At 35.9% G+C, this 25186-nt stretch overlaps 2 protein-coding genes across 3 annotated transcripts; both read right to left on the bottom strand.

The window, feature by feature from the left end:
- Positions 1–10418: 10418 nt before the first annotated feature.
- Positions 10419–16625, bottom strand: LOC126582167 (ubiquitin carboxyl-terminal hydrolase 6-like). 2 transcript variants are annotated; one of them, XM_050246187.1, is made up of 18 exons: positions 16440–16625; positions 15264–15409; positions 15051–15086; positions 14813–14920; positions 14151–14251; positions 13932–14058; positions 13658–13717; positions 13493–13560; positions 13208–13258; positions 12791–12899; positions 12587–12675; positions 11916–11985; positions 11619–11699; positions 11416–11511; positions 11272–11320; positions 11057–11155; positions 10897–10971; positions 10419–10650 (listed from the first exon to the last, which is right to left on the bottom strand). In XM_050246187.1, the coding sequence occupies exons 1-18, from the start codon at positions 16447–16449 to the stop codon at positions 10595–10597; spliced, it is 1431 nt and encodes a 476-aa protein (XP_050102144.1). In that variant the 5' UTR covers positions 16450–16625; the 3' UTR covers positions 10419–10594. The 2 variants fall into 2 exon arrangements, with proteins under 2 accessions (XP_050102144.1, XP_050102143.1); XM_050246186.1 differs by having other exon boundaries at positions 11057–11161.
- A 5356-nt stretch (positions 16626–21981) lies between these two features.
- LOC126633850 (phosphoglycerate kinase, chloroplastic-like) lies at positions 21982–22437 on the bottom strand. Its single transcript, XM_050304395.1, has one exon. The coding sequence runs from the start codon at positions 22435–22437 to the stop codon at positions 21982–21984; it is 456 nt and encodes a 151-aa protein (XP_050160352.1).
- Between the last annotated feature and the right edge of the window lie 2749 nt (positions 22438–25186).

Consider the following 25186-nt stretch of genomic DNA (forward strand, 5'->3'; position numbering starts at 1 on the left):
TCCCATGTTTTTTGGTAATCTCAGAAATTATAGCATCTAGGACTCCAAAGAGGTTCTCCTTCATCCTCCCATCCAAAGTTCAAATCCAATTTCGACTGCTCTCCCTTATAATAAAGGCAGGGAGAAGGCCATCGCTGACAAACCTTTCAAGTGGACCATGGCAATTTCTCTGATAAACATAAACGATTCAGACTTATTAATATCTTCCAGACAAGTTGGTAAAAACACCATTGTGATCATATCCGTCATTTTCACAAGCCAAGACACTCGTATGAACGACTTCTGATAGAAACAGAATCAGTTTATATTGTCACAGATGTTGAAGTGAAACAAATAATATAATTGCATTCTCAAAAATTACGATACTAAAACTTATTTCTCTAGAAGAATGGGGAAATAGCCCCTACCACATGCGATTACACTCTAGCCCTGTTATGAGAGCCTATAATTTTTGGGATTACCAAAAAGTATGGGATATAGTTCCATGTTTTAAGAAATCCGCCATTCCCATACTTCGTTTCTCCAATTCCGTCTTAGATCTCTAAAAGAGGTTCTAAATTGGTTCAGAACATGGTTTTTTATTTGGGGTCCTAATATGGATTACTTACCTCAATCAATAATTGATTCTTTTGTAGAAAACTTTAGAAAAGAGAATTCTGATTAACTTGAAAAGATGAAGCTTTTTCTTTGGTTCATGATAATTTATGAACTTCCATGGATTCTGAAATGGGATTATGGTTTTGTAGAAGATGATGATGGTGCTTGGGAATTTGTCCCCCAACTTGAAAGAAATGTTTTTATTTGCTGGTGGGATAAAGTCCACCTTGATCATCTCAAGCCAACATCTTTTAAAGCCAGAAGAATCTTGTCTTATAGGCAGGTTGTAGCTGAACTACCCTGCTCAACCACTGAATCGTCTTCAAAGACTAAAAAGAATAAGTCTTTGATTGAGTCTGGCCCTTCTTGCTCCAAGAACGATCTGAAAGATAAAGTTCTTAAAATTCTTGAACTTGACAGATTAGATGACGAGTAAATGGAATCTAAAGCCGCATCATCTCAGCACAATAGAGATGAAGATTTCAGTGATGAAAAAGAAGATAGCTGCTATGGAATCTGTCCTCCAATCCGTCCAAAGAAGTAAAGCATGAAATGATTTTTCTTTGTTTAAAGAGAAAGTGTTAAAGAAAAGAAAAGATGTTGTTTGATATCGAAACGCCAACAATTATTCTTTTCCTGAATAGTTGTCATTTGTTCTTGTAGCTATTTGTCGGTGTGCTTCTATTTCAAGAATCTTTCTATGAAACCATGTGAAGCTGAGTCAATGCCATTTCATAAAGTGAAGATGCCTCCCAATGTTGTAGGCTACTTTATGTTGCTCCTCTGCCTGTGCGACACCTGGTCCTTCAGTTTGCTTTTGATTTTTATTTAAAGAGCTATCTAGCTCAGATGTATGTACACTTAAGAATTTCACTTTGTAAATCACTATGTTGAGTGTTTTCTTTTTCAGTGCTATTCTTGTATCCAAACTTTGGAGTGCTTCCCTATAACCTTGAAGATCAATAAATTAATGTGAGTTTGCTTTATTCTTCTCTACTTCATGTCTATTTTATCATCTTTAATTGCAATCTTTACTTATCCTTTACTTCATCTTTGTTTATTCCAATTCATAATTATAGTGTCTTTATCTTTATACATATATTCGCTGTCTGTTTATAGGTTTATAAAAAATTAAAGCAAGATTAGACGTTTTTAATTACTCTGACGTCTATAGGGCCATATTTGGTCTTGCTCATACGAGCTTGATTCAGATGTTGTTTTTCTGAAAGAATTCGTTCTGAAAAGTTTAGGCCTAAGGGAGTCGACACTCGTTCGGGGACATAAACATAACAAGGGGCCAATTTATTTTAATTGTTACCCGAACTTTCAGTGTCGTTATCCGACCCCAAAATTTTGAAAACCCCTTACCTTAAGCATGGATGCCCAAGGGTATAATATAGACATGTGTTGATGATTTGATATTTTGTTTGTCCATCAATGTTCCATTCAACAATGGATCGTCCATCATAATGCACCTTTTCACCTGTATCATTATCCTCGAAATGAAGATCCACTTGAGTTGGCCTAGGATAATAATTTTTTAAAATGGGTGTTCTTGTGACTCTATGTCCTTATTTTATCCTATTCACTTGTGGGTCTAAGGTTGAATCGGCAAATTGCTCTTCCAAATCAACAATTTATGCCTCCGTAATGACTAAGACACTTAACTCAGTTAACTTCATTAAGCTCAATCTTTTTGCCAAAGCATCAACAAAATTATCATCTGTTAGGGGTTTTCCTAGCTTATATATATTTTTTACAAAGTGAAAATTAAACGTACAAACAACTGAGCTAAGAAGCCTTATAAATAGAAAACTAAAAGAAAACTGAAAAACCAGATGTCGCAAAAGATGAAGGGCACTATAATGCAACCTTGCACATTAGGCGGCATCTTCACTTTATGAAGTGGATCTGACTCAGCTTCATGGGGTTGAACATAAAGATTCTGAAAATGCAGCACACCGACAAAAATCTACAGGAATCAAAGACAATTATTCAAAGAATGAATAATTGTTGACATCTAGATATTAGACAGCGTCTTAACTTTTCTTTATCATTCTCTTTTATCAGAGAACCACTTTCACTTTTATCAAAGAAAAGCATTTCATACTTTATTTCTTTGGACGGATAAGAGGATAGATTCCAAAACAGTCGTCTTCGTTGTCATTATTGAAGTCTTCATCCATGTGATTCTGGGATGCAACTTCTGACTCTATATCCTCATCATCTAAGTCATCAAGTTCAAGAATTTTCAAAAACTTTTCCTTCAGATCTTTTTTAGAATAGGAAGGGCTGTATTTGATTAAAGACTTAGGTTTTTCAGTCTTTTTAAATGAATTAGGGGTAGAACAAGGTAATTCAACTATAAGCTACTTATCAAGCAGGATTCTCTGGGCTTTGAAAGATGATGGCTTCAAATGATTGGAATTTATCCCACCAGCGAATAAATATTTTTCTTTCAAGCAATGGAACAAAATCCTAAGCATTTTCATCATCGTCAACAAAACCATAATGCTATTTCAAGATTCAAGGAAGTTCATATATCATCATGAACCATAGAAAATGTTTCCTTTGCTCAGGATAATCAGAGTTTTCTTTTATAAAATTATCTAGAAAAGAATCAATAATTGTCTGAGGCAAGTAATCAACATTAGAACCTCAAACAATTAAGTTCGAAACCAATTTGGGACCTTTTTCAGATATCCGAGACGGAACTAGATAAACCAAGTGTGAGAGTAGCGAATGTTTTGGAAACATAAAACTATGTTTCACGCCTTTTGGTAATCCTAAAAGTTGTAGGCTTTATGACTCATATCAGTACTAGAGTGCAGGCGAATGTAATTGGGGTTATTTCCCCATTCTTTTCAAGGAGATGGCTTTCAGTATCTGAATTTTGGAGAAAGTAATCATGTTGTTGGATTCCCTTCTATATCTATGAACAATATAATCTGATTCAGATTCAGTCAAAATTCTCTCATACTATTATCTTGACTTATAAAAAGGATGAATATGATCATGGTTCACCAACTTGCATAGGAGATAAAGATAAATATGAATCCTCTATGTCTGTTAGAGCAATGGCTTTTCCTTGCCTTTGTTATAAGGAAGAGCAGTTGAAATAGGGTTTTGATTTGCCTGGGAGGAAAAAGAAGAATGCTTCTGAATAGAGGCGGAACTTCTTCTAAAGAGATCTAGGACTTGCTCCTTCTTCTTCATGTTTGCCCTGTTAAAATTCACGCGTTAAAAAGTCAAGCAAAGATTTTAATTCATCCTTAATATATTCAATAACAAAATCAAATAATGACAAGATTCCTTGTTATCTAGCAAATATTTGTTTTGATGCTAAGATTTTAAAATCTTTTGACAAAATATCATTGGCAACCTTATAATCCACCTTAATCAAGAAACGCTTGTTAAGAAGATGACTTTCAAATTTAATGGTTGCATGAACGATCGATAAAAGTTTCTTCTTAACAGTAGAATAGTTTTTCTGAGCTAACTTCCAAACTCTAGAAGTAAAAATGAACTAAGGATTCGCTGCCATCTTGGGTCATTTGCATCAAGACTCCTCCATAACCTTCGTCAGAAGCATTAGTTTCAACAATCTTGAAAGCTTTTGGATTTGCTAAAGCTAGATACAATAGTTCTATGACTTGTTGGTCAATTGCACTTTTGCAGGCATTGAGAAGTTTTGAGAAGTATTTGGTTGGTACAACTCCTTCATTTATATACATTAGGTCTGCTCCAGAATTAATGAGTGTTTATATTGAAAACCTAAAAGTCTTGTTAACAACAAAAGTAATCATAGAAAACCATTTTTGAGAAATTACCTTGTCAATGCTGCTACATATTTCAAGTGTTGAGATGCTATTGTTTGGATCGATTGGTTTCAAGACTAGTTGATACTCTGGAGGCTTATACTTCTTCCTTTCTACAAGGTCATCTATTAGATGTTGAAACTCGCTTTCCGTTTTAGTTTTATTGTCTTGACTCCGAACATAAAGGCCAAACATCATCTAAAAAATCTTTTAGGAAAACCAAGAAATTTCACAAAAAATATTCGAAAAATATTCCACATAGATCCTCAAAACCTTATAGGACATTTCGCAAACGAAAAATCCATCCTAGTAAACAAGAAGGAGTGAAGAAATGATTGGATCAAGAGCCCCTTGTTTGATATAAGTGTAGAAAGTTGGACATATGAGACCTCAATGTCAGATGAAAGAAAAGATTAATGATCTAAATCTCAATGAAGGTTTAAAGAGACAATCGTTCCAGTTAATGCTAAAATCTTTTGATTCTGAAGAAAACGAAAATAAAGTTGCAGTCCTTGAAGATGAACTGTTTACATCAACAACCGAAGCCAGCAGTTCTAACTCAAATGAAGAACAAACTTAAGCAATAAGACTTTTGAAAATAAAAGTCAAAGAACTACTGTGTCTAGCTTTAGCAAATCCAGAAGCTTTCAAGATTGTTGAAACTATGCTTCTGACGAAGACTATAGAGGAGTTATGAAGCAAATGACCCAATACAGCAGATAATCCTTAGTTCGTTTTACTTTTAGAGTCTAGAAGTCAGGTTAGAAAAACTATTATACTGTTTATAAAGAATTTTTATTGATAGTTCATGCAATCACAAAATTTGAAAGTGACCTTAACAACCGTTTCCTGATTAGGGTGGATTGTAAGGCCCCAAAGATATTTTGTTGAAAGATGTTAAAAACTTAGTATCAAAACAAATATTTGTTAGATGGCAAACAATCTTGTCAGCATTTGATTTTGATATTAAATATATTAAGGGTGAATCAAACTCTTTGCCTGACTTTTTAGTGTGTAAATTTTTGCAGGGCAAACATGAAAAAGAAGGAGCAAACCCTAGCACTCTCTAGAAGTTATGCCTCTAAAGGGTTCTTCTTCTTCCTCTCAATCAAATCCAAACATATTTCAATTGCTTTCCTTTATAACAAGGGCAAGGAGAAAGCCATTGCTAACAATTCTTTCACCTAGTCAATGGCAATTCCACTTATGAATATAGAGGATTCAGATTTATCTTTATCTCCAAGGCAAGTTGGTGAAAAATATCATCGTGACCACATTCATCCTTTTTATAAGCCAAGATATTGGTATGAGAGAATTTTGATTAAATTTGAATCAGTTGATATTATTCATAGATACATAAGTGAATTTAACAACATGATTGCTTTCTCCAAAATTCAGATATTGAAAATCATCTACTTGGAAAAATGGAAAAATAGATCTTACCACATTCAACGGCACTCTAACCCTGATATGAGTCCTAAAGGCTACAATTTTTTGGATTACCAAAAGACGTGGGGCATAGTTCTATGTTTCCAAAACATTCGCTACTCTCACACTTGGTATATCCAGTTCCGCCTCAGATCTCTGAAAGAGATCACAAATTAGTTTCGAACTTGGTTTATTATTTGGGTATCTAATGTTGATTACTTGCCTCAAACAATTTTTTATTCTTTTTAAGAAATTTTAGAAAAGTAAACTTTGATTATCCTAAACAAATGAAACTTTTTCTATGGTTCATGATAATATATCAACTTCCTTGGATCTTGAAATGGGGTTGTAATTTTGTCGACGATGATGAAAATGCTTGGGATTTTGTTTCACAGCTTGAAAGAAAAATATTTATTTGCTGGTGGGATAAATTTCATCTTGATCATTTAAAGCCATCATCTTTCAAAGCCTAGAGAATCCTGCATAATAGGCAGCCTATAGCTAAGTTACCTTATTCTACCTTTGATTCATCCAAAAGACTGAAAAACTTAAGTCTTTACTTCAAACCACCCCTTCCTTCCTGTTCTAAAAAAAATCTGAAGGAAAAAGTTTTGAAAATTCTTGAACTCGATGGCTTAGATGATGAGGATATGGAGTCAGAAGCCACGTCATCCCATCATCACATGGGTGAAGACTTCAAAGGTGACAACGAAGGCAACTTTTTTGGAATCTGTTATCCTATTCGTCCAAAGAAATAAAGCATGAAATGTTTTTCTCTGATTCAGTGATTCTCTGATAAAAGAGAAAGTGATAAAGAAAAGTTAAGATGCTGTCTAATATCTAAACCCTCAACAATTATTCTTTTCTTGAATAGTTGTCCTTGGTTCTTGTAGATTTTTGTCAGTGTGTTTCTTTTTCAGAATCTTTATGTTCAACCTCGTGAAGCTGAGTCTCCACTTCATAAAGTGAAGATGCCACCCAATGTGCAAGGCTGCTTTATGGTGCCCTTCTGTTTTTACAACACCGTGTTTCAATTTGCCTTTAGTTTTCAGTTTATAGGGCTTCTTGGCTCAATTGTTTGTACACTTAATTTTCATTGTGTAAAATATTCTCTTTGAGTGCTTCCTTTGTTGAGTGCTATCTTTGTACCAAAACTCTGAAGTGCTTCCCTGTAAGTTTGGGGATCAATAAATAAAGGAATTTTTATTTTAACTCAGATAATCTCTTTCTATACCCAGCTTACTCTCTACACCAATATTATTTTTTACTAAACTAAAAATACCTCTTTAAACCTAAACTTATTACCTAAACTTCACTCACAAACCCAATTCAATATATAAATTTATATTTACACTCATTCAAAAATAAAAAACCACATAAATTCATTAAACTTTTAAACTTTCCGGGCTGAAATATTTACTTATGCAGTAATGTACCTAAGAACGATTTCTCATACACCGAGTGACATTATCAATCAAAATAACCTTTTGGATTATTTGTCTCAATGCAGTAGATCCTCATAACCATATATATGTCGTAAAGTTCAACAATTTTTATTTGAAAATGATGGTTCAACCTATAATAGTCTATTAACAAGATGTTTGGCTCAGTTGAAACCTCTGAAACTGTGTCTCCAATAATTAAGGATCCAAGGGAAGTAGGAACTTCACTTGTAGAATACCAGCTAGAGGTGCATGATGAAATGACTAAGTCAGTGAATGTTGTTCTTGCAAATGCGAAGGATATCTGGCCAATTGTACAATCAGGATTTGCGAATGAAGTACCGAAGACTTTGAGGTAACACATTATTTTCTATCGTTAATCCATTGACAATTTGTTTTCCCTTAAACATGAGAGAATAGACAAAATAAAACACAATTTTCCCTTCAGGCAGCAAAAATATATGCATGCTTTGAGATTATGCATTTATAGCATCTAGTTAGGAGACTGCGCTGGTTTAACGGGATCATCCACCAAAGGAATGTCTAATATATAATTCGAATATGTTGTTATAGGGATCATCAGGCCTGCTTTGCATGTGTAGATGGAAAACCGGGTAATGCGGCTGAGTTGTTTGAGAGGGTTTCACAGAGAATAAAGGTGAATCGTTATAGTGAGGCACATAATGATCTTAAGCCACTACAGAGGCACACCCAAAACTATTAGAAGCATATTATCGGTCATCTGTTATTCGTTAGATCGATATGCAGATACTTTTTAAATAATTACCATTCTAACAAAATAAATTTGGTTTCGTTGAAAACTGTTCCATCATCTGTAATTTCTATTTGAAGTTTTGGAGAAAATTAGAATGTTACAAGTAATTATTGACTCTATCAAATTTACGAAAACAAAACTTGCATAAATTGATTTATAGCTTAGTTTGAGGATTCAAAACTTCAAAATCATCATCCATCGGTCAACAAAAGCTTGTTTTTCTCTATAAGAGCGTCTTAGGGTTTTAGGTCCGAGTGAATGGAGGATAAAGGTTGTATGAGGGTAGAGTTTGATTATGGGTTCAAATAAAATTTCTCATAAATAAATGTGAGTTTGCTTTATCTATATCTACTTTATGCCTATTTTATCTTTTCTAATCGCAGTTTTTAATTATCCTTTACTTCACCTTCCTTTGTTTGTTCCAAGTTTTTTTACCTTCCTCGTCCCTCAGAGTTTAAATGTTGAGTTGGAAATAATTAGGACCAGTACAAAAGAAATAACAATCAATATTCGTAGCCAAATGTTTGCATAAGTTACATCAAAAATCGAATAGAAATATGTACCCTACGCCTGCGAGGAGCTTCCAATGTTTTCCCAAGATTGTCTGAACACTGGTGAAGGAATATACAATCGCCAAGGTATATGATCGACTGCGAGGAGCTTCCAATGCTTAATAGAGGGAGAAGGAGTTGTGTCTTGTTTGGTTTGATTGCTTCGAACCGCTTTGTTCCTCAACATATCAAATTGCGTCCTTTTGATTTTTTTGTCAATACCATAAATCCTTTAGTTCATGCTGACGTCTAGCTTTAACATCTGCAGATTGCCAAACACCTATGAAAATCAATTCCCTAAGTATGGACATGTTTGCTAATGATTTGCCCATAAGCGCTTTAATATATAAGAACGTCGAAATTTAGCCAAAAATTCAAGCGCTTCTTGAAAAAAGTACTTGGAAAAAGAGTTTCCATCGAAAGCAATTGTTAGTTCTTTGCTTCTCAAACATATAAGCACTATTAAGGCTATATTAGGGTGAAGGATTTCCAAGTTTCGATGGATTGAAACCAAATTAGTTAGTAAGAAATTGACTATAAAAAGTTTGATAGAGGAACTATAAAAGACAATCATGAGGACTTTTATCTAACCCGGTCTGTAAAACATTTTGTAGTCTATTCCTTACTAGCTTATCCTCAATCACTTGAGACTTGGAAGTCCGTCATCCAAACACATTCGTTTTGCGAAACCCGTAAAAAATAATTCGATTTTTTAAAACGCTTTGTATCCTTTATATATATACATACAATACAATCCCTTGAAGAGCAAGAAAATGTATATTATATTTATTATAATACTTATGGAACAAGGAATCCTAAAGAAGTATTTTACCAAGCTGAGGCCCAGAGAAGTATTTATCAACTTTTTTTATATGCAACGATATATGGAATTTGATATCGAACGCACCATCCATGTGATTCAAACCTAAAACATGTCAAAAGAAAGCCACTAAATGGCTTCTTTATATAACTTTAGCATATAGAGGCCGCTAATACGATAGAATCTTTCTGATATTGTTTTTGTTACGTATTAGTATTCCTAGATGTCTAATTTTTCTCTTACGCTTGCGTGTCTTTAAAATATAAGTTATATAACATAGAGACAGGAGGTAGATTGCAGTCAAACCTATCAAAAACATCGTCTTCTCGATCATCATCGAATTAGATGAATGCTAGTAATTTTGGCGATTTCCCTGACGATTTGTTAACGGAAATTCTTTGTCAGCTCCCAAGCAGTTGATTCGTTTTTCAATGTGTGTGTCCAAGTGATAAGCTTGGAAGGGGAAGACTGACATCGTTGTCGTTAACAAATGTGCTACTGCTAGCTCCACTGTTTGAAAGACGAGTTTCCACGATTGAAAGAAGATCCAGTTGTGGCAGGGACATATAATGACTTGGTTTTGTGCTGCAAAACCAAATATTTCCCACATGCTTACTACATACGCAATCCACACACCTTGAGCTAGGTTGTGCGATGATTTACTTCATGGGCGAGGTCTCTAGTTCAAGTCCAGGATGGCCCAGCTGCGCCAAGGAAATGAAAAGAAGAAGCATTTGACTCCCTCATGCATGGTCCACTTGGCTCGGGGGGATAGCGTTTCCCCCAACCCCTATCCGAAGCCACAGCCACAGGTTCGGAGTCGCAGAGTGGGATTCGTCTGCGATATGCCCTACTATAACCATGAGGAAGCTGATAAGAAAGGACAACGTGTCGTGCAGCTTAATTCGACTTTCACCGTCACTATTTTGTTACAGTAAATCGAGCATTCCGGCAAAACATGCAACACATTTAGGACAAACTTCAACGTAAACCAAATAAATTTGCTTACATAATTAAAAACACGTCTAAAATTCCTGAATTTTTCCTTGTAACACACAGTGGGGACAAATTTCAATTGCACACGATGCAGTTGTGTAGAATCTAATCCCTGTGAAATGTAAACTGGAAGGGTGTTTCAATTTCAATTGAGGTAAAGGAAAATATCACATGCGGATGGTACGGGCCTTGTACAAGCAGATATAGGCCATATGCCAATCACCTGACACAAGCAAAAACGATTAGAGTGACGGCAATATTAAGGTAACCAGATAGATGCCAAAGCGGGGGGGTGCAAGCAGAAAGAGTGTTGCCCAAGACATCAGTAAGTAGGTTTAGGCACTGCTAATCGACAAGTTCACGGGTGAGCCGCTCGGCTGTTAGAGATCTATATATGCTATAAGATACATAATGGCATCACATGGATTTTTATCAACTTTCTCGTAAGAAGAATTTTCAGCAATCATACCTCCTCCAGAGAGTTTGGTGATGTCTTCCTCCTTCTGTGGGTAGGGATTGTCATCGTCATATTGGATCCATTTCCCTTGACCCAACAAAATAATTCCATGAGTTAAAAGGTTTGAATTTATCACATGCAGACAAACTAGCAGTTATTCCAGAAAACTTACCACTTTCTTGCTTGACCCAGGCAACATAATGGCCAGAGTCTGCACTACGACCCTTGTGTGTCAGCACAGCAACCAAATCATAAATTCCAGTCATAGCACCTGCAGCTAATGGACGGCGAAATAAGTGCTAACTAAGGACTCAAATAACCAGAGTGAAAGAAAAAAAGAAGAAAAAAATAACAAGGTTGAACTTATGAAGGTTGATTGATTTTTACCTTCATCTGATGTAGGATTAGATGATTCTCCACTTCTGTTTGAGGATCCCTGCACGCAGAGAAGAGGGTGATGCTTTATACGTAATCAAATAGGCAGTTCATGAGGTTTCTGAGAAAAAGTGTATAGCTAGGTTGTATAATCACCTCCACATCAGACATCTCGATATCCTTGTCTTTTGAATCAGAGCTCTTTTCACTGGGTTTCAAACCAAGTTTTTTACCTTCCTCATCCCTCAGTCTCTGAAAGTTGAGGTTGGAAATAATTAGGACCAGTACAACAGAATAACAGTCAATGTTTTTTACCAAATGTTAACATAAGTTCATCAAAATCAAAGAGAAGTATATACCTGACGAGGAGCTTCCAATGTTTTGCGAAGATCATCTGAACACAGATCAAAAATATCCAATTGCAAAGGGTAATCGACTTTCTAAGACAAGAGAAAACAGTTTATTAGGCAGTGTTGCTAATAACAGTTTCATAATAAGATAGCACTGCAGTAAACTTGCAAAAACAAAAACTGTAAAGCATACTCAACACATATGCAGAAACTCTTTAAGGAAATAACTTCTTTTTCCACCTAAAATGATATGGAAGGAGACAAACGACAAATTTGTACATCGGAAGAAAAAAAAAAAGGCATTACCCGCAAAATCTTGGCCTTCTGATTTGATTCCCTCTTCCAGAAAAAACGTACAAACTGAATGGTCAGGTACCTAGACGGAAAAAAAAAACTAACTGTAAGATTCCCCTTTTGTAATATTTTTTTGAGTTAAAAGTCAAAGGGCAGACTACACACAATTAGCCACCCATCCAGAACTTGGGGCCTGTTTGATAACCATATCGATTTTAGCTCATATTTTTTATTTTTTGTGCTAGAAATAGAAATAAAGCATAGGGAAGAATGAGGAATGGAAAGGGATGAATGGAGGTGGTGGGAAGGAGAGAGAAATGAAGATTGTATGAAAACAAAAACATGAAAGTGAAAACAACTTGGAATTATTTCCAGTTTTTGGTTGTTTAGTTTTCATTTTGTGTGTGTATGGACTCCTATGGAGCATTTCATATATATTCCTTTTTGCATTTTTTCCACCATACTTCCTTTACCGTTCTTTATTCCACCTTTCTCCTACATTCTTTTCCTCTCTCCATAGCACAAAAAATGAAAACTAAAACCGAAATGATTATCAATAAGAACCTTAAATAAGCGCACAAGATACTAAACGGACTACATAATAGTGCAAATCATTACATGTTGGTGACTAACAGGTTAGAATCAAGAATAATGCATAAATATACATATAGTCATTTTTGTACCTTGGAAGGCCATTGATAAGAGACTCCTTGACATAGATGGCGCTACGCCCCAAGGAAGGAGAATTTTTTTCCAGTTCTGATTTTAAACCCTGCATGAAGCAGTGTAATATATGAGGACCCTGTAATTACTATCGAGTATCTTGATAATATCATCACACGTTCTAGCACGCGCACACAAAATGAAATGAAGAAGATTATTCTTACATGTTTTAACCCTTCATGCAAATGGTTCACCTCATGTGATATGTGGCACTTCAGAGAATAAACTGACTCTGCTTCTGAGCTCTCTTCCCCACTTTCTACGCAGTGCACCCTAGCAGTCCACCACATCAATAAATATAACAAAAGGTAGAAAAATTTCAGCTTCATTAAACTTATAACTCATAAATGAAATATGAACTTCAACAAGCCAGTAATATATCAAGCCAGCAAGAAGAAACTGAACAAATTATGCAAACGTTAACTGTTAAACAAAATTTAAGCCAGTCATCCAGAAAACTGAAGTATGTATTATTAATTTCATAATTACAATGAAACATGTTAGGTAATCTCAGACTGCAACTGAGTGTTAGTCAATATCTAATTAGAATACAGTAAATTGATAAGTTGCAGATGTCTAACCTGCTAACAAGTTCAATTCCGAAAAGTGCTTTAACAGAGTCTGGACTTTCACTGCAAGAGAACATTATTCAGTATAATTTCCAATATATGTATGGCAGAACAAAGACTGGCAACCAAAACAAAGAGAACAAAAATTGCTACTGGACCAAAAAGAACTTAGGAGTTCAAAGAAAACAAAGACAAAAATTGCTTACTCATTAGTTTAAGCCTAAGGTCATTAAACCACTCTCAGTTCCTAACTTCCTACACATATCTAAAACCAGAAAAATAAAATAAAAAACACACCTAGAACTGGACGATCTTAGAGATTGAGAAAGGGTGTATAAAAGCTGTGACCAACATTCTTCAGCATCCTGTTATGCATTAAGAACAAAAAAATCAATAAACTACAAAAGTAGCTAGACCGAAAAAACGCAGCCTTACAACAGGATAAAAACCCAAATTGAAAACCTGTTGCATGAAGGTACCATTATGCTGCTGACCAAATTGAGGATATTTTTTGCGCAATACCTGCAGATATAACAAAAAACCAACTTGTTATTCGTTCGGCCTGTACTATTAAGAAACTACCAATACACTAATGATTATTAGGCTCCATGACATAGTTTCTATGCAAAAGTAAAATGCAAGAATTAAGAATATACAGTACAAGTTTCTCAAGCTTCATGGACAGATGAAAAGTGGTTCAAGAATTTAATTAAAACAGTGAATAAAGATAACAAACCATCCAAAATTGCATGGGTGCCACAGCCTTGACACTTTTATCCAGTTCACTAAATAAACCACGAGTTGCAATAGTCAACATATGAGAGGTCTGATCCACATCATTGCTTCTTTCAGAATGTGAATACCTGAAGAAATAATACATTGTCATCACTAGTCTGATAGGAAAAACAATTGTAAGAAATTGAAATGCATTCTTTAACTGAAGAAGCTAACTTACTTTATCAAAGCTGATTTCAACTCTGGAACAGAATGCAGACATTGTATGGTGGAGTTCATATAGCAGGTGTTTCCCAAGTTAAATAGACCAGCACCATAACCCTGGAAATAAAAGTAACATAGGTCAAAATAATTTATACACATGGCAAAAAGAAAAGGAAAAAATATTGAAACCCAAAATAAAATCATGAAATTCAGAAACACATAAAAAGTCTAACAAGTTAAAATTACTGAAATAAAAAGAGAAAAAGACACAAAAGTTCATTTTACGACTGAACCTTCAAACATATAAAAGTGGCATAATTGAGAATGCTCTGAAGCCATTATTTCTGATAATGATTCACATGCAAATGAGAATAAAATAATGTGTTGGCACTACTAGCCAACAAGGAAACTTACCAGAAGAGTCCAACACAAAATCCTAATTAATGTCAAAATCACAAAAAAGTAAGAAAAAAATCAAAATGTTACAGAGTTACTAGCATATCATAATAACAGCACAAGGTCAAATTAAAAAGATAACAGAAATTTGCAAAACTCTAAATGAAAGAGATGGGAGAAGTTTGCAGAAAAATATCACACATGTCATAATAACAGCACAAGGTCCACTAAGAAGAAAAGACAGCTTTTTAAATCTGCAAAACACAACTACATGGTACTTACCAAGTGAAGAGCTTGTTCTTCTTCTGGGAGATCTTCTGCAAATACAATAGCCTTCTCTGGAGCCTTGACAACCTCATCTGCTGTCCCCATCATCATCAATTTTTGACCCTACAAAATGTATATATTATCGATCATTTCTTTTTCTTGTAGGAAACATTAAAGATTTGTGATTAAAGCAACAATAAATAAGAAGAAGATACATATAATACTAATTGTGATTCGCTTAACAAAAACCCACGTCTTTTACTCCTAGAGTCGACCAGTCTGCATCATCCTACATTTAAAAAACATACAAACACAAAAAAGGTTAGGCATATAATATCCAAATTCATCTTTATACAGGAAGTTCTAACTGGTGTGTGAAAAAGGATTTACTTGACAATTCCAGCATCAAGAACAAGACATATATGTATATATGGACAAAATCACTACGCCTGAGCGATCTATTTACCTTCAATAAACCACCTTTAACCATTATCTTCTGTCTTTCAGGAGGTACCCCCGTTAAGTCGTATAGTTGGCATTTAAATACATAAGGTGGCTGAGTAGTATCAATTTCCACAGCTTTCAACAGCTCCTTTTGCCATTTTACACTCACTGCAAATGAGTAACAAATCACAATTGTCAATAACAGAATCTACAAACCCAAGTAACAAGTTACAAATCTGCAGGACAACATATCTTATAAGAATCCATCTATACCATTCTCAGATTAAGCTAATAGCATCTGGAAAGAATAAAAAAAAATTCAGTACCGAACTAAGACTAGTTCATTCGAATCTAACAAGAGTCTGGAGTCTAGTAGCGTGGGCTTGTAATGAAATGGGGCATTAAAGCAGTTGCGTTCTTGATGGAACTTACATCGGATGGGTAAAGGTGTTGCGATCTGTTCACTGTGAAGTCGTATAAGCATGCCCTATGCCACTCAGGTTAGTACAGCACCACACCCTTAATGTTTGGTTGGTAACCAAAACACACGCGGAATGTTTAATTAAAAAAAAAAAAGTCTGGAGTCTTGTAAAACTTGTTTTCAGCAACACCTTAGATTCTTCACTAGTATGCTATGCAACATTGTTGCATAAGATGAATACAGCAAAGAGAAACCAAATTAACTGAGAAATTTATATGTGCAACTGAACCGGTCCACTTGATATTAAAAAAAAAGCCCACTTGAGAAATCCCAAATTCGGATAAGTTAAAACTAGTTAATCCTCTAATGGGATTCTTCGATTGTATGTTATGAACATTGTTGCATAAGATGAAATAGCAAACACACCTAATTGACAGAGAAATTTATATGCGTAACTGAACCACTCCACTTAAACACGAAAACCCACATCAGAAAACCCAAAACTACAAAGACCCAGATCCTAATTTCCAAATACAACCTACAAATCGAGCTCAAATTACTCAAAAAAAAGACGGACGAACAAACTGCTTAGGCGCATCAAACACCACAAATCTCCGGTAACCTAGATCACAGAACTGAATGAAAACCCCTAAGTTCGCCCCCAAAGTGAAACATTACACGCCAGAAATGCTCGAAATTAAAAACAATCATAAATACCAATTTGAAATACAGATAAAATCAATAAAATATAAAATTAAGCTCGAGCAGCGCTCTTACCGTTAAGCATGGCGGAAAAGGTTTGGAGCTTCGAAGATCGGTGAGCAACGGAGGTTCGGGTTTTTGCAGAGTTGATTAGCTTGTAGAACAGGCAAAGAGAAATGTGCTTCAATGTTTCAGGCTTTCTGGCTTTTGTCTTATAGAGGGCCAGTCCGACCCGACTTTTCGACTCCGTATAGGTAAAAAAATACCTAACAGCATCTCCAATGTGAAGACGAACTTGAGTGGAAATGTCACTACCTATCTAACATAGAAAATTCTTTCAACCGAAATGCTATTTGCTGACTGAATTGAAATTTTTATGAATATGAATTATTTGACGTCAACGTCCATTCATTTTTTATTGGTTTAATGATGGATTCCCTATTTCACTAGCATTTCAGCTAATAAAAATTTTGTTTCAATGACAATTTGGTTGGAGAAACACAAAATTTAACATAGGATTTCAGATTGCCACATTAACTATCAATTGGAATTTGACTACTTAATTTGACATTTCCATTGAAAGTGATCTAATGAGATTTTTTTTTTTTTTTTTTTAGGTTTCAAAAAGTTTAGGTGAGAGGAGGCTGGAACCTATTAGGCTAAAAGAGTAATTGATATTTTTGAACAAACTATATTATCTACACTAAGAGGTGAGAAAGTGGACTAAGTCTCACAACGGATTAGTAATAATGTGATTCAAATTCACAATTAATAAAAATCAAACCTAAAACTTTTCACTTATAAATAAATCAGTAATGGATTTGTCTTTATTAACAATAACATGGCCTATGGATAGTTTGGTTTGGTTTGATTTTGACCATACCACTATTGAAACCAAACCAAACAAGTCATTATTAATCAGTTTGGTTTGGTTGGTTTAAACCTATTCCAACACATCAATTAAAATGTCCAGTATTTTATATTTTTAATTTTCTGAAATTCAAACATCTCAAGCATTCCAATTCAATCAAAATATTAAGTTTTTGAAACATAAAATTTACATCAAATCAACAAGACTAAGTTTTAGCTAAATTAAATTTCACGTTAGCAAACAATTTTGTTAGTTGCAATCTCATATAAGCATAAAATGCAGACAAATCTCTAATTGTTACAGGTCATTACAACTTGTAATATGTGCATGACAACACATCAAAATAACCTACGTACATTGACATTTGTATAATAAATAAAACAAATAATTACAAGAGATATGATAGGTTCGGTTTAGTTTTGATCAGTTTTAAAAGTATAAAAATCGAACCAAACTAAAAATAAATCGGTTCGGTGCGGATTTAAATTGTTTGACTTTTCTATTAGTCAAAATCAAACCAAACCGACCAAAATGATTCTAATTTGTTAGTTTAGTTGCTTCGGTGCCCACCCATAATTTATTTGTTCAAAAAAGCACTTACGTATTGTGTGTTTTGAGCTTAGATGTGCTCATTGTTGGAATTTTTTTTTATTTATTTATTACTTACATGTTAAGGCTCACGTGGTTTGATGGTGTCGACGCTAATTTTAGTGATGGAAATGGCGGACACTGGATAACGCGGTTCAATATGGGGTCGGAATCATAGTTGGTATCGAAAATTTTGATGCAATTTTGGTCGGAAAGTTTCCTGAAATTGACGATAGTTTCTTGTGATTAATAATTCTAATTTCACTTAAGATAAACACCACATCTTAAGGTTTGCATGGTTTTTTAAAGGGTTTTCACAAAACATAATGAGCCTCTCATGTTCATATTTGATCCAAACATCCGAACGAATTGTATATTAGATATACATTCTATGTTGGAGGTTCCAAGTATAATATATATTAGGAAAAACATAGGACTGCTAGATGATGGCGGAACCTAGTGCTTTTATAAATTGGTATTTAAAAACTCTTTTCTTTTATTAATTTTGGGCGAATTTACTATTTTTTTAATTAAAATTCGTTTTTAATATTACCTGTCACAGCCAGTCCCGAATTATTTTTATCGATGGTGTGAAAAGTCTAAAATGCCGTTGAGCGTTGGGTTGTGTTTGTGAATTAAGCTAAGGTTTTGGACCAATTAAGTTCATTTCCTAATTGATTAGACCCAATTAGATTTTTTTTAAGTTATTTGTCTTTGGTTGGGGACCAATCTGGACCACACACACATACCCTCACCCTATCCCGTTGACTCTCTCTCCTCCCTCTCGCATTTTCTACCATTCCCGTACAATTGTACAGACAAACCTTGAACCTTCACTTCCATCCTTAGATCGAACCTATGGAGACCATTTTTAAGTTCCTTGAGAGGCCAGGAACCCATTGATACTATTATTTGGACGTGAAGCCTTTATTTTCCTGAAAAACCATAATCTTTGATTTGAGCACTGTTGATCCACAAAACCGGAAGTCTTTGAACAACGTAAATCCGACCGTGAATCTGCAAGAAATGTAAATAACACAAGATGTATCGTGGTTCACCCCAAGGTTTGGACTACGTCCACAATGATATTGTATTTATCTGAGAGGTGAGGGAGATAACCTCTGTAAGAGCAACTCCAGTGTAGGAGCCCTCCCCCCAGGCTATTCACTATTTAATCCACCCAGTGAACAGTAACTGCCCTTAATGAACAGTAATTACCGTGGCAATTGCCTTTTGCATCTCCACCCCTGCACTGAATAGCCCTGGCAATTGATAATAAAATATTATTATTATTTTATTTATAATTAATATTATATTATTTACTTTGTATAAATTAATATTATATTATTAATTATATTAATATTATATATTCCTCCTTCCTTTGCTCTACAGATTTCCTTCTTCTTCTCTGCGATGACTCTCGGTTCCACAACAAAAGAAATGCACCAACACCCAAGCTTCACAGATCCAGGGCCAATAGTCCAAAACTCATCCATCTGCAGGTAAAAACTCAGTCTCCTCCAAAAGCTAGCTCTGATTATAATATATGAACTCCATTTTTCACCGATGGTCATAAACAAAAGTTGAAGAAAAATAAAGTAAAACCCATCTATGTTCCCACTGATGCACAGGATCGGACTCCGATGTCGTGGATGACTCCCACTGCTTCTTCCAAATCTTCATCTTCTTCCAAATCTTCATCTTCATCTTCTTCTTTGTCTTCTGCAACTTCCCAGAAATACAGAGGATCCATACCGTCCACCTAAAAAAAGCAGGTGACGTCGCCCTGACGTCATACCCACTCGGGCTCTCGGGCTGGCACGAGTTGCCAGGCCTCTCCCTCGAGCTGGGCCTGTCCCTCTGGCTGCCACACGCTGGACCTCTCCCGTCGGGCTCTATGGCACTGTTCAACCCACTGTCCCCCGAGTTATAGCTCCCGCTGGAGCTGCTCTAATGTGAGAGGGGATGTAAGGAGGCTTCTGAGGGTGAGAGGGCCTAGGAATTGGCCTCTCTTAATTGTGAAGGTGATGAATCCTTTTATAGAATAAGGGCTCCTCACTTATTACATATTTGCTCATTCCTTTATTACATAATTACATTTAAGTCCCCCAAGTATTTGTACGAGATCTAAATACGGAGGCCCTAAGTATGGTATAAACAGTAGTCCCCCAAGTCTTCAGTCAAGAGAGTCTTTTGGCTGGAGACTTGAAATTCAGTCCATGTGTGGACCGAAGTAACTAGATGTTATCTTGAACTGATGATCGATATGAGGCGGTGCTCAATCTGAAATGATGCTTAACAAGAAGTAGCACATGTTGTGAGGCTGCTCGGCTCGTGGCTTATGTTGCCTTGGTTGGCTCGGCTTGTGGTGTTGAAGGTGAAGGAGTCTCTTTTATAGAATAAGGGCTCGCTCTTCAATACATGAATGATGGGCTAAAGTTGATGCTCTCTAATGATGGTGAGGGAGTCCCTTTTATAGAATAAGGGCTCGCTCTTCAATACATAAATGATGGGCTAGAGTTTATGCTCGCAGCGATGCGTTTGCTCAGTAGGCGGTGATGCTCTCTAATGAAAGTGAGGGAGTCCCTTTTATAAAATAAGGGATCGCTCCTGAATACATAAATAATGGGCTAGAGTCCCCCAAGTATTTTTCATGAGACCCAGTTGAGGCCCAATATATGGTACATAATGTAGTCCTCTAAGTCTTCGGTCAATAGAGTCTGTTGGCTAGAGTCTTCAAATTAAATCCATGTATGGGCCGAAATGGCGGTTGTTCGAATGCGGTATTTGTATACCCTGCATTGAAGCTTTGTAGGTGAAGCTTTGCAAGTGAAGCTTTGAAGCTAGAGCTTTGTAAATGAAGCTTTTGAAGTTAGAGCTCTGTAAATGAAGTTTTTGAAGTTAGAGCTCTGTAAAGCTTTTGAAGCTAGAGCTCTGTAAATGAAGCTTTCGAAACTAGAGCTCTGTAAATGAAGCTTTTGAAGCTAGAGCTTTGTAAATGAAGCTTTTGAAGTTAGAGCTCTGTAAATGAAGTTTTTGAAGCTAGAGCTCTGTAAATGAAGCTTTCGAAGTTAGAGCTTTGTAAATGAAACTTTTGAAGCTGGAGCTTTGTAAATGAAGCATTTGAAGCTAGAGCTCTATAAATGAAGCGTTTGAAGCTGATTGACATGAGTGATGCTTATGAATATTTATGTTGATTGACATGAGTGATGCTCATGGATGTTGTCATGAGTGATGCATCTGAATGTTGACATGAGTGATGCTCATGAATGTTTATGTATGATTGATATGAGTGATGCTCATGAATGTTTATGTATGATTGACATGAGTAGTGCTCATGTATAATTTTTGAAGTACTGGGCGTACTTTTGATCACTTGGTTGGTGATAATAGCGGCAGGCTGCCGAATAATTTGGAGTACTGGCGTACTTTTGATCACCTGGTTTGCGATAATAGCGGCGGGGTGCCGAATAATTTTTTATAGTACTAGGCGTACTTTTGGTCACTTGGTTGGTGATAATAGCGGCGGGGTGCCGAATAATTTTTTTATGGTACTGGACGTACTTTGGTCACCTGGTTGATGATAATAGCGGCAGGGTGCCAAATAATTTTTTGTGGTACTAGACGTACTTTGGTTCACCTGGTTAGTACTATTTTGGGTTTATGGGCCTTCGCCCTCCACACAACATTCCAGCCCATTTATTTTGGGCTTTGCCTTTTTTTTTTAAACCCTCTGATGGGGTTTATACGGATATCTCCGAAAGATAAGAAAAATAATTTACATCATTCAGAAACAAGAAAAGTAAATCACATCATTCTGGTAGGGTGTTTATTCCTCACTTTTGCTTTCTCTTTTTGCTTTTTCTTTTTTGCTTTTGTTTTTGCTTTTGTTTTCTCTTTTCTTTTATGCTTTTGTTTCTTTTCCTCAGGCTTTACTAGTGGTCTCCCCGCTCCTTGCTTTTGCTTTCTGTATTCATTTTCTGACAGCACTTGCTTTTCTTGCTTTTGAGATCCACCTTGACCAGAGCATCAAATGCATTGAAATGAGTCATGGTCCCGCCCTTCACATGGTTCAGGGACAATGATTACTTCACATGGTCCCGCTTTTCACATGCTTTTCTTGCTTTTCTTCCCGTTTCTGTGGTTGAATGATTTTTCTCAGCCAAACATATAGGGTGAGAATGTTGAACTGTCAATCACTCCGATCTTGGATGAGACCTTTGAACCACCAACAATGGCAGCAAATGGCCTTTTGGGGCTTGATACTGCCCCAACGAGATAGTCGAGTTCCTTCTGCAAAAGGAAACTGGCTACAGATGGCCTCAAGAATTTTGTGACTCCCTTAGTTGAGGCATGAGCTCTATGTGCAGTCCCAAATGCATCGTTAACATAAAGATCTGCTAAAACGGCAAGCTTCTTTGCATGCTCATGATCATTCTTCTCTTCTTCCTTGTAAAACCTCACATTTTCAAGAAGAAGAACACCACCTTCAAGAAGTGAAGCCACCAGCTTCTCTACTTCTGGACTAATAGAATCCTCAGTGTCGCATTCGTCGTCCTCGTCGTTATCGTCGATAAGCTGTTTCTCCAACTCTTGCAGCTTTTTGCTAAACATCTTCTCGGAGTCCACACCTCGGGTCTGAACCGGGTTGTTCTAAACCGGATTGTTGGGAACCAGATTGTTAACATATGACATCGCCGGTGGTGCTGGCTGGTTAATGGGCTGAGGTCGGAGCTGCTGAGGCATAGGCAACCCGAGTATTTGTACAAGATCTAAATACGGATACCCTAAGTATGGTATAAACAAGCACTGTTTATGCAATCGTAAATGTGAAGTTTTAGGAAATTTTAAGCTGCCAGAAAGCTTTAGGATGTCTTCGCGAAGCTCGAAGAAGAAAAATGAAGTGTTTTGGACGTCAGGAAGTTGAGTTTGGCAAGTTTCAAGTTTGGTCGGAATATCGAGGCTTCTTAAGCGAAATCCTGTGGATTTCAGGGCTTAAAATTGGTAAGGTTTTGTTTTACTCGTTGTAAGCTTCATTTTGGTACAAATAATTTTGGTTGAGAAATGAAGAAGATATTGAAGTTCTAAGATTTTCCAGTTTCCAGCGATCGCAGTGGCACCGACAAACCAAGGAAGAAAGAGGAGAATATTCCGTCAAAGTTGACGGAATATTCTAACGCTGTCAGGTATAATTAACAGTATATTCTAGTTGTTAACGGAATATTCCCTAACAACGTTAACTATTCTGTCCCATGTGCCAGGCACGTGCCTGCGCGTGGGGTCACGAAATTTTTTTCTAAAAATATGGGGATGTTCATGAGATTGAGTAGGTCATGGTGGTATATTCAAATACCCCATTTGAGCAATGTATGAGAAGTTATTTCCTAGTTTTGTGTATGTGCTTTAAATAACGTTTATTCAGTTATTTTTTTCATATAGGTGAGACCTATCCTGAGGACAAGCGCCATCAATCGAGGCTCGAGGGCTACGACCCTTCGACATATCAGTGAGTGGGCTTTTGGTTTTCAATATATACTTATATACTTGGTATTTTTTCCAGAAAATGTGTTTAAATGAAATTACGTTTTGAAATGCCATGCAAAGTATCTGTTTATTTTATTATGCATTAGTAGTTGCATATACTTATGATTGGTGTTGCGGATGCACAGGTAAGTACCAGGTAAGTTCATAAATTAAAGATATGAGATTGCTTCAGTTATGCAAGATATGATGTGATGTATTGAGAGCTTATAAACCTGCACCCTGGTGTTAGTTCTCCCGCCCAGAGTTAGGGCACAATCCTTCACATGATGTTCACCTCCCGCACCATATGCTCACCTTGGATCCAAGTTAGGTGCACATGCTTGTCGTACAAACCACTTTAGGTGGTTCCGACTCGTAGGTGACCCGCGATTATTCGCACAATCTTCACGTGATCGTAGCACTAGAGAATATTTATTTTATACCTAGTCTTGTCGTACAGACCACTTTAGGTGGTTCCAACTCGTGTGCATGATTTGATTTGATATGATTGAGATTGGTTATGAGCTATATACTCAGCCGTACAGGTTAAGTTAGGTAGATCCGGCTGTTATGATATCTGGCATTGATATATCTTAACTGGGTTACTTATGACATTTCATTGAGATACTTTGGCACGATATATTTCTATGGATTTCATCCTGAGCATGAATTCTGATATAACATATATTATATTTTTCTAGGAAAATTATACAGGTTCTACGGCGAGGGGTTATAACTTTTGAGAAATGAAATGACTTTGAAAAGCTTTGTTTTTGCCCATTCACACTTTCTGTTTTGCGCCCTTCCAGGTTTTAGGTAGAAGTGCTTTGCTGGATCACGAGGATTTCGACGGAGGTTCTGACAGAACATCACAATGTAGGATCACCCTTGGGTGTTGTATAATTAGTACTTGTCCTGCTTGACTGCACTTAGGCTATTTATGCTCTGATTGTGTATTTCACACTTAATCTTGCACTTACACCTTATCTTATCTAGTACTCTAGTTGATTTGTTTTTTGTTTATTCGTAATTCCTTATATCTTTATTGCTTTCGCACTGTGCACATGGTTACGTCACCCTCACGTGACGGCCAACATACCCTGATTTAGGTTAGGGTGTGTCATTACCCAATTTCCAAATCATACTACTAAATTTTTAGTTTTAAGTAGTTAATTAGGATTGTTTTTACATAAATTATTTAAATAATCCTTGTGGAGAATGACCTTGCATTAGCATTTATACTACAACATTCTTGTACTCTTGCAAGTATTTTGTGTGATTTTAACCTTCTTTTCGTAGGTACTAAAAATCATAAATGACGACGTAGGGATCATAAACACGTCTGATTAACTAGGAGAGCAACATAATTCTAATTTAAGGGTGGTGCTATCTGTATACTATCCTTTTTTTTTTGAACAAACACTAGTATCTACACTAAGGGAATGGGGTGGACATAGCTTCACAATGAGTTAGCAATAATATGGTTCAAATTCGCCTTTTGATGAGAGTCCGAGAGTCGAACCTAACATATTTCACTTGCAAGTGAATAGGAATACCACTAGACCGTAGTATTAAGTTGCATCTATATACAATCTTTTAGCTTCCACATATACCATCAATTTTGAGTATCAAAATTTTTAAATATTTTGTCATCAAATTGAATGAATTGAAAAATTATAAAAATTAAAAATAAATTAAAGGGAGTTGTCTTTATGTGAAAAAAAGCACTACCCTTAATTTTTTAGAAAAATTATTGAAAAGAGCTTGGAAACTGAGCTCACTAATCAATGAATCTGGACCGTTGAAATTTGATCCAATGGCTGCAATTATTATAACTTTT

Source organism: Malus sylvestris, chromosome 9, assembly GCF_916048215.2.
Source record: "Malus sylvestris chromosome 9, drMalSylv7.2, whole genome shotgun sequence".
Lineage (NCBI taxonomy): Eukaryota > Viridiplantae > Streptophyta > Magnoliopsida > Rosales > Rosaceae > Malus > Malus sylvestris.